This window comes from Blennius ocellaris (assembly GCF_963422515.1).
Source record: "Blennius ocellaris genome assembly, chromosome: 24".
In the NCBI taxonomy this organism is placed as follows: domain Eukaryota; kingdom Metazoa; phylum Chordata; class Actinopteri; order Blenniiformes; family Blenniidae; genus Blennius; species Blennius ocellaris.
In genome coordinates, this window is record NC_137673.1 from 8,985,407 (window position 1) to 9,004,552 (window position 19,146).

Below are 19,146 nucleotides of genomic sequence, written 5' to 3' on the forward strand. Positions count from 1 at the left end.
AATACAAACACACACACACACATACACAAAAGAGACCAAATCCTGCTCAATACTTTGATTTCCCCAACCCTGTTTGTGCTGCTCAGCGCAAACCCTCTTTCCATTATTAAAAATGCCTTTTATTGTGTGATTTATTAAACATGCCGTCTCATTTTTTTTTTTTTTTTGTGGGAGTTTGTGACAAATATTAGTCAAAACAGGAGGAAATAGACGATTTGATGGCAACTGTTTCCAACCAGTACTAAGATAACATGTGGCCTGTGTATCCTCGACTCCGAAGAAACATTTGTGGGGAATACCGAGAACAATTCATATAATAATAATAAAAAAAAATTTTTTAAATGGACCAAAAATGCCCTCATCTTTAGCCACCAGTCGTCATCAGAAGACCTACTTTACGCCACCAAAGGCCAACCAGTTCATCCTTGACCACTCGATAATTCAATCAGTTACTTCTCGAGGAAAAAAGTGAATTCAGGTGGACCAGTGACCAGTTTATCCTCGACTCCAGAGAAACATTTCTTTAAAATTTGAAGGAATTCCCCAAAGTCGTTCCTGTAAACACACGAAACAAAAACAGACCGCGGCTAACCAGTTCATCAAATGAACAATACCAGAAGGATTCAGACCACGGTATCTACTTACTGTATGGCACCAACGGCCAATCAGGTCATTCTTGAGCCCCAAATGAAGATGTGTGGCCTATTAAACCAGTAGCAAGAAATTAAAACTGAAATAGTAAGGTATATGTCATATGTTGGGATTTCGGAGCCAAATTTGACAGAGTTTCCTGAAAGCGATCCAAAATAAAACCCCAAAGATGTAATTTACCGTATTTCCCAGACTATAACTCACACCTTTTTTTTTTTAAGTTCATCTTTAGTGGTCAGTCGTCTTGCAAACCGAACCAGTTCACCAAACGAGAACCCAAATATAAAGATTTGTGCAAACTCCCACAAAAAACTAAATTTTACCGTATTTTCTGGACTATAACACACCTTTTTTCTTTTGTTTCTTTGTTTTTGTTGTTTTTTGGCTGGACATATCATCTTGGACCACCAAGAAAAAACACAACCTCCATTAATGACCATATTTGATGGATAAAGCAAGAAAAATGTGGCCAGAAACGTTCAGACACACTCGGGAGGTGGGCTGCTTGTTTTAATGGGGGGGGGGGGGGTAAAACAAGGTGGAAACGCCACCTGGTGTCCCGTTACCTTGGCGATGGCGGTTTGCTTGTACATCTGCGTGACCAGGCTCATGACCTCGGCGAAGGGGCTGTCCGCCGAGGCGACCCCCGACCCCAGGCCCTTCATCAGCCTCTCCCACTGGGCGAAGCTGGCCGAGGCCTCCTGCAAGGCAAAGCAGAGGGCAAAGACGGTCACTCCCTCCCCCGTCCCCGTCCACTGTTTTCTCTTTGAGATATAAAGGGCAAAACAATTAATGGTGCTGCGGGGTGTCCTACTTTCCCTGCAAGAGAAAGAAAGAAGCAAAAAGAAAGAGGGGAGAAAAGAGAAAATGGAGAATTCCCAAGGATGCAACCCCCCCCCGAATCAAACTGGGCTGCTGCGCTAGGTGGGTCACGAGCGTCTCCCAATTATAGCCGCCTTGTGACAAGCCGGGGTCGAAGATGGAGAAGCAGCCCGGCCGCTACAATAAATCAAAGGCGCCCGGCGTTCTCTCAAGGTGATTGGCGCCGAGTATTTAAAGCGGCGGCGCAGCATCTGCCGCCTCGCAAACAAGACGCATGTAGGTTAGCCGCCTCCGCCTCCTCCGACGTGTTTCCAACTGCCCGCTAAGTTCCCGCCCCGGTTCCGACAATCTGCCTTTTTTTCTGGATTCCACAACTACGAGAGAAGTTCTCGCAAAAAAAAAAAAAAAAGAAAAGAAGAAGAAAAAAGCTCCGCGGCATTTACGCGTAATGATTAGCCGCGGAACTCTCATCAAGGACGTCTGCATGAATAAATCCTATTGCAGGAAGCTGCGTTTTCCTTCATGTTCCTCCCCATTAGATGTTTCTCTCGGCACCACCTGCATAAACACTCCCAATCCATTTTATTTTTTAATTAAAAACTGTACATTCATGCAGGGCTTTTATTTTGTGTGTGTGTGTGTGTGTGTGTGTGTGTGTGTGATCTGCTGGGGAACAAAAAAAAAAAAAAAACAGAGTGGCTAAGCACTCCATGGATGATATTCGCCAGCGTAACACTGACAAAAGGCCGAGGCTGAAAAGGGCAAGAGGGGCATAAAAAGTGCCTGGCGGCGGAAGATAAAAGCCGTCATTAGGGAGTAAAATGAGATAGGAGGAATAAACCGGTGAGTACAGTTTATATATGTATCGTCAGTTGGTAAAAAAAAAAAAAAAGACGGTTTGTATTGCAGAGAAATAATGTCTTTTATGTTTCGCGTTTTCCCGGCACAATAGTGGGATTCGGAGTGGCCGGCCACTTTATTTTGAATTTTTTTTTTTTTTTTATTCCATTTAGCCGCAAGGACAAAACAAAAAAAAGAAGCACGTCCATTCTGGACAAATCCCTGTTTAAATAAAACACGACTCGTTCCATGGACAAAAAAGCCGCATTTAGAGCAGCAATCTCATGAAAGGTGCGAAATTTCTCTTATGCAGCTTTACAATACTCCAACCTGTTCATCCTCGATGCCGTATCAACGTGCGTGGGTTTGTTTGACCACTGGAAATCCAACCAGTTACTTCTTGAGGCTAATTAATCTTGATTCCATATCATTTGTGTAGAAATTCATTGATTAAAAAAACAACAACCAAAAATGACCAACCAGTTCATCATTGATGTCAAAAATCAGTGACTTGATTAACATAAATCTTGAGTGTTAAGTCAAATTAATCGTCATTGCGCATATTGCGAACGATTTCCCTTCAGAAAAATCACAAAATTGCCACAAACAGACCAATTGCCTTAATGGCGACCAGTTCATCCTCGACTCCAAATTGGAGAAATTTGGGGAAAATTTGTTAAAAAAAAAAATAATTCCCCCAAATCATTCCTATATTATCAGGCGAATTTCGCAAAACAGACCATGACGTTCATCTTTGTCCTTGTAACTCCAATCAGTTCATCAAATGAAAGACGAATTGGACCATAGTGATGTTTCATTGGCCAATCAGGTCATTACTGAGCTTAAATGAAGATTTGAGCCATTTAAACATTGTTTATGTGATATCTAAAGTGGATTATAAAGATAAAAGCATCATAAGTTGATTTCTGACAGTTGAGCAAAATTTGACTTGAATGCAATACAAAAGATTTTTACCGTATTTTCCAGACTACAGGTCAAACTTTTTTTTTTTTTTTTTATAATTGTTTTTGTTTGGCTGGATTTGTACCAAGAAGCAACTTGCATATCAAAATAAAGCAGTATATACCATCTGGGGCCACTAGATGTCACTGTATGACAATTTAATACTGGTATAGTATCATGGAAAAAAACAAAAACGAATGAGCAAAATCGTAATGAGCAAGAAAAATGTTGCCCAAAACAAAAAATCTACAACAGAATTTAATACGAATACATATGTAATCTAATGTGTATGGAAAATGAGAGTTCAGTCCATCTTACGCATTTTTATGTGCCACTGATAGTACAGGAAATACGGTAATCAGATTATCCTCGAGTCCATGCCTCCAGACGTCCTTTTTTTTTCTTTTTTTTTTTTTTCCCCTTTTCCCACCGAAGACAAATGATCTGAACTCGGATCCTCTGAGATCCAAAGCTGCTGTTTCAGCCAACTTTCAGATCACGGCGCTACCCCGAGACGTGATGTGAACTTTTCCCAACGTGCCTTAATTGGCACCGATGTGTCGGAACCCCCCTCCCCCCCCCTCCCCCCATCCAAACCGTCCCTTAACATTTAGGGACATAAAACCCTGCATCATCACTTTCTTTTCCCCCTCCATGTATTGTTGTCATTTCTGGGAGGACGGCGCATAATTACAGCTCCTCCGGTGCCGATACGGTACAACATCCAACCAGAAGCCTCCTCCTTCGGGCTCCCGGTGGGACGCCATACCCCCCCCTCCCCCGTGACCCCGACGGGTCGCGTTTACGCCCGTGCGGCTCCGGCGCAGGCGTGGGCGGCGGGAGGGCAAACTTTCAGGAGGGCTTTAAGAGATACAAACGCCCACGCGCAAAAAAAAACAACAAAAAAAACATGACATTTACTCTACAAATAGCCTCCCTGCCACGCCGGGGAAGGAGCAAGGCACACAAGGCGAGAACCGACGGCGCCACAAAGAGAGCGAGGTTCCACCGCAAAAGCCGCGCGGACGAATGGACGCAGGCTAAAGTGAAGTACAGAAGAGCACGTAGATAAATATATATCTAGTAACACGTATCTACTGTAAATAATACATCGCGTCTTAGCGCTCGTTATAATGTATGGGCGTTCTTTAAAGGAGACTAATGCCCCATTTAGAGGTCGTTGTTTTTTAACAAAAATAATGAAGAATGTGTGATTTGAAGCCGTTCTGTGTGCAGTTAATTCTATACTGGCTTTAAACTTGAGGTATAGCAACATATTTCACCACAATTTGGAGTTAGGATCCGAGATTTTCTTCTTTAAATCGTCAATTGTGTGATTTTATTTATGTATTGCCACTTTGCGGTCGGCGTGTTTGGTAATCTGCACGTATCTCGACTTGAAACGTGTTTTGCAACAATATCCAAGTTTAAAATCTAAAATTCCTCTGGAAGAAAATTATGAAATGCGTGTGATTTTATGCAGCTTAGAGCCACTTTGCAGATTTCTTTGTTGAATTTGCATGTATATCGGGTTAAAATCTGAGATTTTATTCAGTTTTGTACCAGATTGGTTTGGTAAATTGCACTTCAAGGTTGAAATCTGAGATTTTGCATTGGGTTTTTTTTTTTAAACCCCCCAAAAAAAGTTTGAAATACGTGTGATTTGATTCAGTTTTGTGCCACCTTGCAGATTTCTTGAATTTGCATGTATCTCGGGTTAAAATCTGAGATTTTATTCAGTTTTGTACCAGATCGGTTTGTTAATTTGCATGTGTCTTGACTTGGAACACGTTTACGAAACAATTCAAGGTTGAAATCTGAGATTTTGCATTGTTTTGTTTTTTTTTTAACCCCAAAAAAGTTTGAAATACGTGCGATTTTATTCAGTTTTGTGCCACTTTGTACTTGCAACTTCAAATATCTCAGCTTTTCATGCATTTTAGCGACTCATCTCACGACGTCTATGACCCTTAATTGTTACAAATGGTGAAAGACGACAATATTCCTCGAGGTAAAAATCATGTTGAATGTGCACCGTTAGCGGGCTCTATATGGGGGGGGAGGGGTTACCTTGGCGGCCTCCTTTGGAAGATCAAAGGGGATTCGCTGGCGGACTTTGGCCGGCAGCTGGGTGAGCACGTCGGCCTTCAGACGGCGGACCATGACCTGGCTCAGCCGCCGGTGCAGATCCTCCAGGTTGGAGGCGCCGCGACAGTCCCACTGCCTCCGGGACCCGAAATACCTAGGAGGGGGTGTGGGGGAGGGGTGGGGTGGGGGTATTGAAACACAGGTACAGCTGCTCGTGCATCCCGTTTTGCGCTCTTGCTGTTGTTGTTTTTCTCCCGAAGAAGACACTTATTTGCAGCGATTGCCCCGGAGGAATCGTTAAACGCGTTTAAACGTTCCCACTCGGGATGCAGCAGCTTTTCCGTCGTTTACTGCTGAGCCGCTCCGACGAGGAAACGGGACGGCGTTAGGATGTTGTTTTTTTCCCTTCTTCTTCTTCTTCTCCTTTGGCTGTAGGGCACTTTGCAGAGCGGGAGAACTATTTTGTCTAATGGCCTCAAACTCGCCGGCAACTTTTCCCAATTCGTCAGCCAAATAGAATTTTGAGAATAGAACTGGCCTCCCGCACAAAGCCTGGTGGGCTGCCATATTGGCGCGGTCAAAACTTAAGCGCGGCCAGGAATTTCGCAAAGTGTTTAAAGTCGGGGGGGTTGCTTGAAGGACCGGGGCGAATGCTCCGCGAACCTGCAACTGTACGCCGCTGCCGCTTCGCCGTCGTCTCCAAGGACGGGGGAAGACGGGAGCGGGTATTCCCCCGACTCTTCACGAGTGTTGTCGGCCCCGACTTTGATGGACGTTCCAAAAAACAATTGCGCCCGGCGCGTTTGTTCGCACATGCAAGGCGATCGCTCGCTGGCAGGCGGCTTGGGCGCTCTGGCTCCGCCGGCGCGTCTGGCGCCAACTACAAAAAAAACCACCACGACTGCAGACTCAGGTACGGCCCGCCTCATCCCAGCAGACACAATTAGCGCCGCAGGAAGTGGGAGGGAAAAGACAAAACGCGGCGAGCCCTCCTCGTCGGCTCTGCTTTTAACCCCGAAAGTTACCTGTAATGAGCGTTGCAGTACTTCTTGGCGAAGTCGCTCCACGTTCCGAACCTCTTGGGGTGGAGGGCGTCGAGCTGCATGAAGAGCTGAAAGACAGACCGACGGTGAGCAAAAAGGCGCCGAGTCAGCGGGAGGCCACTTCCTGTGCCATGAAAAGCCTTACACCGACGAAAACCCACACACACGTGTTCCAGGATCATGGATCCATCGTCCTGACCTTACCCGGACCCGGACCCACCACCGGTCCGGGTTCACATGCACACAAAGAACATGCAAACCGCGACAGAAAGGTAGGAAGAAGTGTTGTAGTACTGGAGAGCGGTCTTGGTCTCAAGGTCACATTCTCACGGTTTTGGTCTGGACTTGGTCTTAGTTGCTTCAAGTCTTGAGACGCTCTGGTCTTTGTCACTAAAAGTCTTGGTCTTGTCTTGGTCTTCGGATGCCCTGGTCTCGGTCTTGATTCAGTCGCCTCTTAAAAACCTGGTCTTTTCTTGGTCTTGGTGTTGACTCGGTCTCTACTTCTTAGTCTTGCTCTGAACTTGGTCTTGGGATGCTGTGGTCTTGGTCTTGATTCGGTCTCAGCCCTTTAAAGTCTTAGGCTTGTCTCGGTCTTGGATACTCTGGTCTTGGTTCCTTAAAGTCTTAATCTTTTCTTGGTCTAGGATGCTCTTGTCTTGGTCTTGATTTGGTCTCAGGTTAGCCGGTCTTGACTAAAACACTACGACGGAGCACGAGTTCTACAAAAACAGTTGTTCGGAATCACACTTTGATCTCTCTGTTCATAACAGCGACAGAACATCAAAGTTGGACGAAGAATCGGCTCACGTTGCACCTTTTTACCGCGGCGAGATCGATACCTGTGATTAAACGGCAGACGATCGTGCTGCTCCAAATGACGCTTCGTTTGTCTATTAGAGAGAAATAAACTCACAAATTGAGGAATATCATAACAAGGGGAGCCGTGACGATTTCATGAACCTAACCCCCTTTTTCTACCGTGAAACTTTTAAAGTGTGTCTCCGGCAACTTTGAGGCATCGTTACGACCGAACGCCGCTTTAGTTCCCGTCCCAACCTTAGAGATTACTCTACTGTCACCGTCCCGGCTCTCTCAAGGTCCCGCAGTCCTTCACCTAGTTTACCCCCCCCCCGTCCCCCCCACGAGCAATTTGTGTCGGTTAACCGGGTCGCGCCGCCGCGCAACTTGGAAATGTAAAGGCGGTTGACTTCTGGCGCGCAAATAAAGGGCGGGTCATCGCAGTGGACGGGTGTTATTTTAAAGAGTGCATTAAGATGGCAGATTGCAGCGAAGGCGTGCATGTGTGTGTGCGTGTGCATGTGTGTGCGTGTGCGTGTGTGCAAACCGCCTGTCAATTTTTCAGCATTTGCAGCAATTTCCCCCCCCCCCGTGAGTAATGACAGGTAATCATCGGCAAGGCGATCTGAATGAGCAGCGCTATTCTAAATTTGTTCAACAGGAAGCTTCCCCCCCCCCCCCCCCCATCCCCCCCCCCCCCCCCCCCCCCCTCAACACTCCTCACACTGTTGATATAATAGGTGGGAGGAATGAGGGCACATCATGAGCGGTGCGGCATGCCCTGAGCTGTGTGCTAACTCGATGTCAGAGCCGCAGTGAGTAATGATGGCAGCGGGGAGACTGGCATGGACCGGGGGGGGGTTAAGGGGGGGGGGGTTATCATGGTTTTTGCTGTGGATGATAAAATGTTATATTCAGTTTCAGATTCTAGTGGCAGCAAGAGGGAGAGAAGAGATGATATCGTAAAGGGGGGAAGGGGGGATGGGGGGATGGGGGGGGGGACTTCACCACTGCTGGCATGGCAAAGACAGGATGGCATGTCTAACACCCCCCCCACACACACACACACGTCTCCATGGCACACCTTCTCCAGATTTCCCCACAACTTCCAACTTTGTTTTCGGAATTAATTAGCCGCCTGAGTCTCGTCACTTAATTATCGCGATCCGGTCGAGGCAATAATTAAGTTTTCTTCACAGCGATGACAGTGCGATCCCACCCCCCCCCCCCCCCCCCCCGCACCTCCACCATCACCCCCACCTTTATAAATAGCTTTAACAAAACCGCGATGATGTCAATCCCAGTCGCAACGTCTGCTGACAGCGTTCGACTCGCTCCACTTTAAATTTAGCTCCGAGTGTTGAAGTCATCACTTTTTGTGCCTGGAGCTGCGAGCAGAAGTCATTTTTTTCTTCTTCTGGTTAACGATGCCGGTTGGTTTGTCGGAGCGCTCGGAAAACACTCGGATAATATTGGATGTGTCGCTGCCCGACACAACCAGGATCGAGGCCTCTGAAGTGTTAAAATGTGCTAAAATTACATTTAATATATATTTTTTTAAAAAAACACTTATTAATGTCAATTTTCCACTCACAAAACATGTAAAGTTGTACATATGGAAAGAAACGAAAAAATTTCCACACTAGACTTTTTTGTTTTAATTGATTTACCGTATTTTCTGCCCTATAAGGCACACCGGATTATAAGGTGCACCTACATTGATTGACATAATTTACAACTTTGTTTGTATATAAGGCGCACCGCCCTATAAGGCGCATGAATTAGACCAGTGGTCAGCAACCTTGATAGCTCAAAGCCACTAGGTTACATTTTACACTGATTCTAACACCCAGAGAGGTGCACATCCTTTATTTTGAAAATCCTACCTGCAGCCTATGCCAGGAGGACACCACACACAAAACCTTCTTCACTGCTGGTTGACAACTTACAACTACCGGTAATAAACTAAACTACATGAACTAAGCAACAAAACCACAACACAACACAATTATTACCGACACCACAAACCAAATATAACCCCCAATAATTGCATTTAAAACACCACAAACAGCTGCAATGAATTATGGGAGTTTCTATCGGCGGCACTGAGGAGCTCAGGATGTCCCATCATGCCTTGCAGCGACAAATTCATGTTTTGTGTTGTTGGAGGTTATTGTGGGTTGTTGTTGGGCTTGGTGTTGTGTTGATTGTGTTTATGTGTTTTTGTTCCCCAGTTTAGGGAGTCATTATTTCATCTAGTTTATTTTGGTTTGTTAGAATGTTGGTGTGCAACCATGAGTGATGAATGTGTTGTGTGGAGTGTCGTCCGCTCTGAACATCCGGTTGCAAAGTTAGAGTTGTCAAAATAAAAGCTTCTGGTTGTTCAGCTGTCAAATAGCAGTCTCGAGTAGAGAAATTATTCCATATATAAGGCGCACCGGGTTATAAGGCGCACTGGCAGCTTTTGAGAAAATTTGAGGTATTTAGGTGCGCCTTATAGGGCGGAAAATACGGTATCTTAAAGTGGGCGGGGCTTAGCCGTGCACCAATAGGGGACCAGCGGTCATGCGACCATGAATAACATAGTGTTTTATGTTAAAAAAAACTAAACAACAAAAAAGTGTACAAGAGCCCGTCATTTCGGGGACACTAAGTGTCGCTACTATATTCGCAAAGTTTTCCCGGTGATGGACGACGCCTTGCAATCGCAAACGTAGCACATATTTAAAAAAAAACAACAAAAAAACCCGATATAATAAATCATTACGGCGAGGAGGAACGGCTCAGCCGCTGTCCTTCCCTTCTTATTGTCTCTAAATTCAATAGTCGCCCCCCCCCCCGCGCGCGCTTCTTTTTATTACTTGTCTCATTTATTGCGATGCAGTGTCTCTTCATATCGGGCTTTGTAAATGAAGTTTTCGCGACAAAAGGTTATTGAAATAAGACCACGGGATCCTGGAGGATAAGTGACGCGGGAGAGAGTTAATTGGCTTTCCTGAATGTTCGCTGGGAGCGCACGCTGCTCCGGGGCAAGTTGCCATGGCGATCTCACCTACGCCGCAGACCCGGAGAACCCCCCCCCCCCCCAACCTCCAAATCTCACCTCGGGAGTGTGACTTTCCTTGGATACATATGGGTTTTGATAACCTCCTGAATGAGCTCTTCCTCTCGCCTCAATGTTTTTGTTCATTAAAACATTCAAGTGGGGGTTTTGAGGAATTTTCTGACTCGTCATGCCGCGTCCCCCCACCCCCACCCCCACCCCCATGAGGTTATTACCTCCTCGGGTCGACCCAGGGCGGGCGTGCCGGTGAGGAGGACGGCCCGCCTGGCGCCCTGAATGAGCGGGACCAGGATCTTGGTCCGGGCGGCGTTGCGGGACTTGAGGTAGTGCGACTCGTCCGCCACCACCACGGCGAAGCGCTGGCGGGTCAGAGCGTCCAGCAGGGGGCGCGCGTCGGCGGCGAGCAGGCCGTAGCCCAGCACCGTCACCTTGCTGCCGGCGATCCTCCTGAAGACGGGAAGGAAATGAGACGATGAGGAAGAAGTGAGGTCCGGATCGTTTATGGTGACGTCGGTTCTGCTCCGGTTTGACAGTCGTTCGGTGGGATGAGATGACACAAGATGAGACTGAATGAGACATGGGACAAGATGAGATGTGGTGAGATAAGGTGAGACCAGGTGAGACAATATTAGATGTGGTGAGACAAGATGAGATGTGGTGAGACGAGGTGGGACAAGGTGAGATGAGATGAAGCGAGACAAGCTGAGACAAGATGAGATGTGGTGAGACGAGGTGAGACAAGATGAGATGTGGTGAGACAAGGTGGGACAAGGTGAGATGAGATGAAGCGAGACAAGCTGAGACAAGATGAGATGTGGTGAGATGAGGTGGGACAAGATGAGATGTGGTGAGACAAGATGAGATGTGGTGAGACGAGGTGGGACAAGATGAGATGTGGTGAGACAAGATGAGATGTGGTGAGAGTAGGTGGGACAAGATGAGATGTGGTGAGACGAGGTGGGAGAAGATGAGATGTGGTGAGACACGATGAGATGTGGTGAGACGAGGTGAGACACGATGAGATGTGGTGAGAGTAGGTGGGACAAGATGAGATGTGGTGAGACAAGATGAGATGTGGTGAGACGAGGTGGGACAAGATGAGATGTGGTGAGACAAGATGAGATGTGGTGAGAGTAGGTGGGACAAGATGAGATGTGGTGAGACGAGGTGGGACAAGATGAGATGTGGTGAGACACGATGAGATGTGGTGAGACGAGGTGAGACACGATGAGATGTGGTGAGAGTAGGTGGGACAAGATGAGATGTGGTGAGACAAGATGAGATGTGGTGAGACGAGGTGAGACAAGATGAGATGTGGTGAGAGTAGGTGGGACAAGATGAGATGTGGTGAGACAAGATGAGATGTGGTGAGACAAGGTGAGACAAGATGAGATGTGGTGAGATGTGGTGAGACGAGGTGAGACACGATGAGATGTGGTGAGAGTAGGTGGGACAAGATAAGATGTGGTGAGACAAGATGAGATGTGGTGAGACGAGGTGAGACAAGATGAGATGTGGTGAGACGAGGTGGAACAAGGTAAGACAAGATGAGATGAGACCAGGTGAGATGAGACTAGGTGAGACAAGATGAGACTCGGTAAGATAAGACGCTTTAAGACATGAGACGAGGCAAGACGAGATGAAATGAGAAAAGATGAGACGAGACAAGTTAAGACATGATGAGACGAGGTAAGACAAGGTAAGATCAGACACCGTGAGGTTTAACAAGACAAGGCCTGAAAAGACAAGATGAGACACAGTTGAACAACATGAGATGAGTTGAGATAATATGAGACAAGGTGAGACAGACAAGACAGGGTTTATATAGAAGAGAGGAGACGAGACAAGACAAGGTATGGTAAGGTGAAGTAAGACAGATTAAGACAAGGTGGGACAAGGTGGGACAAGAAAAGATGAGACAAAATAAGACAAGGTGAGACAAGATGAGACAAGGTGGGACAAGAAAAGATGAGACAAGGTGGGACAAGAAAATATGAGACAAAATGAGACAAGGTGGGACAAGATGAGACATGGTCGGACAAGAAAAGATGAGACAAGATGAGACAAGATGAGACAAGGTGGAACAAGAAAATATGAGACAAGATGAGACAAGGTGTGACAAGATGAGACAAGGTGGGACAAGAAAAAATTTGACAAGATGAGACAAGGTGGGACAAGAAAAGCTGAGACAAGGTGAGACAAGATGAGACAAGGTGGGACAAGAAAAGGTGAGACAAGATGAGACAAGGTGGGACAAGAAAAGATGAGACAAGATGAGACAAGGTGGGACAAGAAAAGATGAGACAAGATGAGACAAGATGAGAAAAGGTGGGACAAGAAAAGATGAGACAAGGTGGAACAAGAAAAGATGAGACAAGATGAGACATGGTGGGACAAGAAAAGATGAGACAAGATGAGACAAGGTGGGACAAGAAAAGATGAGACAAGATGAGAAAAGGTGGGACAAGAAAAGATGAGACAAGGTGGAACAAGACAAGATGAGACAAGATGAGACAAGGTGGGACAAGAAAATATGAGACAAGATGAGACAAGGTGGGACAAGAAAAGATGAGACAAGGTAGGACAAGAAAAGATGAGACAAGGTGAGACAAGTCCACTTCAGCAACTCCCATAAACCTTGTTTTTCCCACCAAGCGCCGTCAACATGTCCGCAGTCCCACGTAAACGCCGACTCGACATCTGTTTAAGTGCTTCTGCGTTTAACGCCGTCGCCGCCGAGCCCCGGGGGGGGAAGCGAATCGCACACCTCAACTTTCACCCCCCCCACCCCCGGTAGAGAATCCATTACCGCCGGATTGCTTTTTTTTTTTTTTTTTTTCTATACGACTCGGCAATGCAAGGCGCACGCGGCCACAGATAAACAAACGACGATCATCCGCGTGGAAACTCAATAAAGATCTCCGAGAAAATCAAAAAGCATCTGTCGATGTTCAATCCACACACACACACACACACACACACACACACACACACACACACACACACACACACACACACACACACACACACACACACACAGAAAATAAAAAGAGATGGTGCCGCTTTTATTTTGTCCCCCCTCCCCCACTTCCTGTCTCGGTAAAAAAATTCCAGCCCGTGTTCAATATTGGAGACGTCAGCCGCGACGCGATGTGTCCGTCAGCGCTGTCAAACCTGCTCCCGACGCCGAGGGGAGATTAATCCCCCCCCTCCCCCCCCGAAAAAAAACTAGACAAAAAAAACAACAACTTTGCTACCTGTCACTTTCGCCAAGTGTGCCGCCATCTCTACCTGGTTTACTGCACGTTTCCATGGCGACGTTCCATGTGAAAACGCAACGCGTTTCCTCCAGATGGAGCCCGAAAGTTCCGCTTGGCACCGTTTCCACGGTGACGAGAGTTGTAGCGTTTTTTGGGGTTTTTTTTTTTTACAAACATGCACGAAGGGAAAAGTTCATTTTCCACAGAGAGGGAGCATTTTTGAAAAGTATCCTTTCAATGGAGATGGGAGTGTTTTTCCAAAAGTATCCTTTTCCACGGAAAAGGAGCATTTCCAAAAACTTTTCCCACGTTCCCAAGGAGTCAAAGCATTTTCAAAAAGTTCCACCTCGGGAGCGGTTTTTGAAATGTACATTTTCAGTGGCTCCCAACACCGTTGTCGTGTGCACGCTTTTGAAAACGTGCAAGAAGGGAAAAGTTGCATTTTTTTCTCCCGTTTCCACAGAGATGGAGCATTTTTGAAAAGTATAATTTTTCCACCATTTCAATGTAGATGGGAGTGTTTTCAAAAAGTATTATCCCACCCCTCCCCACTTTCCACGGAGACGGAGTGCTTTCAAAAAGTTGCGGCCACCCCGTTTCCACGGAAAAGTAGCATTTCCCAAAATGCTACTTTTTAGTAACAGTTATCACGTTCCCAAGGAGTCGATGCGTTTTCAAAAAGTTCCACCTCGGGGGCAGTTTTTGGAAATGTACATTTTCAGTGACTCCCAACGCCGGAAGCGTGTAAACGGGACACCCAAAACTAAAATTCTGCACTTTCATTTGAAAACTCTGTTGTTTAAAGGGGGGAGGAGGGGGGTTCTTTGTAATTGGGCTCCTAGCTCTTTTCACGGGTTCCTCCTCTCTGTAAGTTTTGGTTTTTGATGCCCTGCCTACATCTGGGACGGACTCCAGCCACCAAGAGCAGGATGAAACTGTACAAAAGACGGATTACAAGGCGGCAAAACGCAATACTTCCTGTGGGCTTTGGGATTGTAGCGTCGCCAACGCCAGTAAAACGTGTTTTGAAAACTTTGCCTCATGAGGAAAAACAAACTGTCCAAGTACCTCCGGTGGAATTTTTTTTAGAAACTGCAAACTCTCTCTCCAACTCAGAAAACCATCACACATGCATATTTTAACACGGACGTCATTCACATTATAAGAAATATGAAAATCAGGTGGTTATATTTAAGTCATCTGATTGGTTTTTTTGGCTTTTATTTTGGTAAAAATGAACCAAATTCTTCGTCGAGTTTCCTGAGAAAAGTGTCCGAATGGCACGACTGCGTATTTCCCCCACAAAACGAAGCTTTAATAACCTGTCAAGAAACAACAGTTTGATCCGCAAGCTTTATCACTTTGCCAATATTAGCCTTTAATTTAAAAGAAAAAAAAAAAAAAAAAAAGGTTATTTGACCAGTCAGTCCCAATAGAAACAGGTCAAATTATGCCGATTAGACAATTTTCCAGTCTGTTAAAGGAAAATTATCAAAGCATATCAATACAGCTCAATAGAGCACAAGCATGAAAGTGTAAAAGTCAAACTCTACGGCGGCCCAGGAGGGACAGCGGCACAACGCAACCGCGAAAAATTCAAGTGAACCGCGGACGGAGGAGCTTTAACGACATTCGGATTAACGTCGTTTTGTGTTTTCACAAATCGCCATACGTGATGTCTGACATGCGTCGTCTGGTTCCGCCACAAAATATTGTCCCCCCAGAAACGAAGCCTGCACTCCGACCGCCGTGCACGGCCATTGTGACTTTTTGTTGTTGTTTTGTTGTGACTTTTGTTGTTGTGCTGCCAGTTTTGCTGTTGTGTTGTGATGTTTTGTTGCTGTGACTGTTGCTGTTGTGACTTGTCGTTGATTCAAATTGTTGTTGTTGTTGTGTTGCAACTTTTTGTTGTTGACATTTTTTCTTGTAATGTTTTGTTGTGTTGTGACTTTGTGTTGTTGGAATGTTTTGTTGTGACTTGCTGTTGCAACTTTCTGTTGTTGTGACTGTTGCGACTTTTTGTTGTAATGTTCTGCTGTTGTGTTGTGACTTTCTGTTGTTGTGATGTTTTGTTGTTGTCATGTTTTGTTGCTGTGTTGTCTTTTTGCTGTTGTATTGCGACTATTCGTTGTTGTGTTTTGTTGCTGTTGTGGCTTTCTGTTGTTGTTTTGCAACTTTTTGTTATGACTGTTGGCACTTTTTGTTGTTGTGTTGTGATTTTGTGTTGTTGTGATGTTTTGTTGTTGTGACTGTTGCTGTTGTTTTGCAACTTCTTTTGTTGTTGTGACGTTTATTTGTTGTAATGTTTTGTTGTGTTATGGCTTTTTGCTGTTGTATCGCGACTATTCGTTGTTGTGTTGTGATTTTGTGTTGTTGTGATGTTTTGTAGTTGTGACTGTTGCTGTTGTTTTGCAACTTCTTTTGTTGTTGTGACGTTTATTTGTTGTAATGTTTTGTTGTTGTGTTATGGCTTTTTGCTGTTGTATTGCAACTATTCGTTGTTGTGTTGTGATTTTGTGTTGTTGTGATGTTTTGTTGTTGTGACTGTTGTGTTGCAACTTCTTTTGTTGTTGTGACATTTATTTGTTGTTGTGTCACGGCTTCTTATTGTTGTGTTGTGGCTCCTCGTCGCTGTACACACACTGTTCACACGCCAATGGAGGCGGCCACCTCGCATTAGGAGCCATTCAGATTCCACCAATCGTTTGTTTGTTTGTTTGTTTGTTGTTGCGGGGCGCATGGACCTACGCCGTGTCGCTCTTGCTCTCCACCAGGTTGATGTCTCCGGGCTGCAGCTCGGGGACCCAGCGCTCCAGCTCCTCGATCCAGGGGTACTTGAGGGAGGAGGGCACCACCACCAGGAGGGGGCCACTCCCCCCTGTAGGCCGACGCCACGGCGATGGCCTGCACCGTCTTCCCCAGACCCATCTGGGGCCGGGCGAGTCCGAGAGAGAGTGAGTGAGAGAGAGAGAGAGAGAGAGAGAGAGAGAGAGAGAGAGAGAAGAAAAACAAGTCAATCGCGCAGCGACTCCGCGGCAAATTGTATATGACGGCGAAGCTGCAGTGAGGCCCGTGAGTAATAAGGTCTCCGAATGATTCCGGTGTCAAAAGCGATTAGGCACATGGGACCGCGGCGCAGTGCTGACAAATTAATCTGGAAGGCATGCGGCCAAGTCTCAGGTTCTTCTTCTCTCTCTCTCTTTTTTTTTTTTCCCAACTTGAAAATAGATTTCCTGAGCCAGCGCAGTGTGTGCTTACCTCATCGGCGATCATACACCTGTAAAACACAAGAAAAGTTTATCAGCGGAGGCGTTCCAGTTCAGGGAACTTCTGGTTTCCAGCCTCGTTACACTTTTTTTTTTTTTTAAATATTAAAAGAAGCACGAGTGGCCAAAAAAAATAAAAAATAAATAATGATTGGATTTAATGAGTCCGCTGAGAATTAATCAGCATTAATCAAGGAAAAAAAGAAAAGAAACATTTACTCATTTAAACACTGGATATTTTCAAAGACTTCACTTTTTCTTGTGCTTATTTAATCAATGTGAAAATAATCGCTCATTTCGCGCGCAATGCATTCTGGGTCGGAAAACAAGCAAAGCTAAACCGCGCGAAGAAGTAGCGAGGAAGACGCTCGTTGGTATCTGGTCTGAAGACGGTATATATCGTGACTTGTTTGTGGCTACCCATTAGCCACGAGCTAACTAGCCTAGCCACCGCGGGCTGGAGCGGCGCAACTTTATGAAACTGCTCTGATTCCATATCCTTGGAAACTGGGGAGTTATTTGTAAACGCAACTACGTATCTATAGAAATGGGGGGGGGGGGTGCAACTTTGTGAAAACACTGGGACTCAGTCTTTGTGGAAACGGGGGAAAAATGCAACTTATTGAAAATGCTCCATTTTTGTCTCAGTGGAAAAGGGGGAAAATGCATCTTATTGAAAATGCTCCATTTCTGTCGAAACACTGTGACATGCAACTTATTGAAAATGCTTAGACTCAGTCTGCTTGGAAACGGGAGGAAAACGCAACTTTATGAAAACGCTTGGACTCAGTCTTTGTGGAAACGGGGCAAAAATGCAACTTATTGAAAATGCTCCAATTCTGTCTCAGTGGAAAAGGGGAAAATGCAACTTTTTGAAAATGTCCCATTTCTGTCAAAACACTGATATGCAACTTTTTGAAAATGCTGAGACCCTTAGGGAGAACACAACTTTTTGAAAACGCGCCGACGACGTCCCCACGGAATCGGGAAAAACGCAACTTTTTGAAAACGCTCCTCAAATCGAAGCCTTCCTGAAACAAAAACGCAAGAACAACATGATTTCACTTAACACGTCGTGTGAACGGGGCCTGGAGGGGACAGAGGACGAGGTCCTTTATGAGACAACTTTTGTCTTTCGTCCTCCACCCGTTCTGCCCCTCCCCTCCTCAACCAGCCATCCAATCAGCACGCAGCACCAGAAACCTTTAGCCCCAGTCACTGCCATTATAATGTGATTATTATGTTTGCAGGTGCTTTTTTTTTTTTTTTTAATACAATTTTTGTCTTTATCCTCATGACCCCTAACCCTCTGGACTGACTGACCCACTGACCTGTGTGTTCAGGAGACGAGGACAAGCCCCCGTCGGCAGACCAACCGGGGACCGTTTTCCGTTTCAAAATGCGGCGCTTCGATTGAAGGTTAGTTCACAAAACTGCAACCTGGACCGACGACTGTCTAAAAATCCAAACGTGGAGCCGCTTTCCATTCAGCCTTTTGTGTGGCGTCCGACCTCCTCCCCCCCCCTCCTCCTCCTCCTCCTCCCCCCTGCATGCTGGGTCCGGTCCTATCGAGGGACGAGCCTTTAAATGGGGGGGGGGGGGGGGGTTTGCCAGATTGGGGTTACACTCAACACATCGGCGCGCAGGGGTCAAAGCCATCAAATCACGGCGGGCCGGCCGGGGGAAGGTGGCGGAGCCCATTTCCCTGACACTTTGGGGCTTGTGGGTTTCGGAGATAACATTAGAAAAGATGCTGCGGCGAGGGCAGGGAGGGGGTTGGAGGGTGGTTGGAGGGGGGGGGGGGGGGGGGGGGGGGGGGGTACATGCCGTCGTCAGGCAACAGCACTGCGGCGTGCTCGCAGTCTCAAACCGTCAAGACGACACTCAGGTTATTTAAAGGAGGATGATTAATGTGTTGAGAAATGGCAAGCACCTGCCCCAGCCGCACTCCCTTCCCCGGTGTGTGTGTGTGTGTGTGTGTGTGTGTGTGTGTGTGCGTGTGTGTGTGAAGCTGTACGCATTTCCTTTTGTTCACCTATGTGTGTGTGTGTGTGTGTGTGTGCATTGCGCTGACTGGGCCGGTGTGCTGGCAATTAGAAAAACCACCAGTGGCAAGGTGCACATTAATCATGTTCCTCAGCTGAAAGAGAGAAATGGGGCGGAGATGGTGGGGTGAGAGGGGGGGGGTTAGTAGGGGGGGGGTAGTGGGTGAGAGAATAATGAGAGTGTGTGTCTGAGGCATTCAGAGCTGCTCTGTTGCACTGTTTTGCTCCGACATGATGTTGGAAGCGTTTTATGAATAAGCAAGGTCACGACAATGGGCCCCGAGTCCACTGGGCTGAGAGGACCGG

The 19,146-nt window shown here is 46.3% G+C and overlaps 1 protein-coding gene across 1 annotated transcript in view; it reads right to left on the reverse strand.

The window, feature by feature from the left end:
- The window catches only part of zranb3 (zinc finger, RAN-binding domain containing 3), a gene marked incomplete at its 5' end in the record, with an annotated part of 76,392 nt that overhangs the window by 56,677 nt on the left and 569 nt on the right, over positions 1 to 19,146 (reverse strand). Inside the window, 8 exon segments of the mRNA XM_080520187.1 lie at positions 1,218 to 1,352; positions 5,347 to 5,518; positions 6,390 to 6,475; positions 10,485 to 10,716; positions 16,278 to 16,396; positions 16,398 to 16,457; positions 16,788 to 16,806; positions 17,775 to 17,826. Of these exon segments, the coding sequence (XP_080376313.1) occupies positions 1,218 to 1,352; positions 5,347 to 5,518; positions 6,390 to 6,475; positions 10,485 to 10,716; positions 16,278 to 16,396; positions 16,398 to 16,457; positions 16,788 to 16,806; positions 17,775 to 17,826 (875 nt within the window).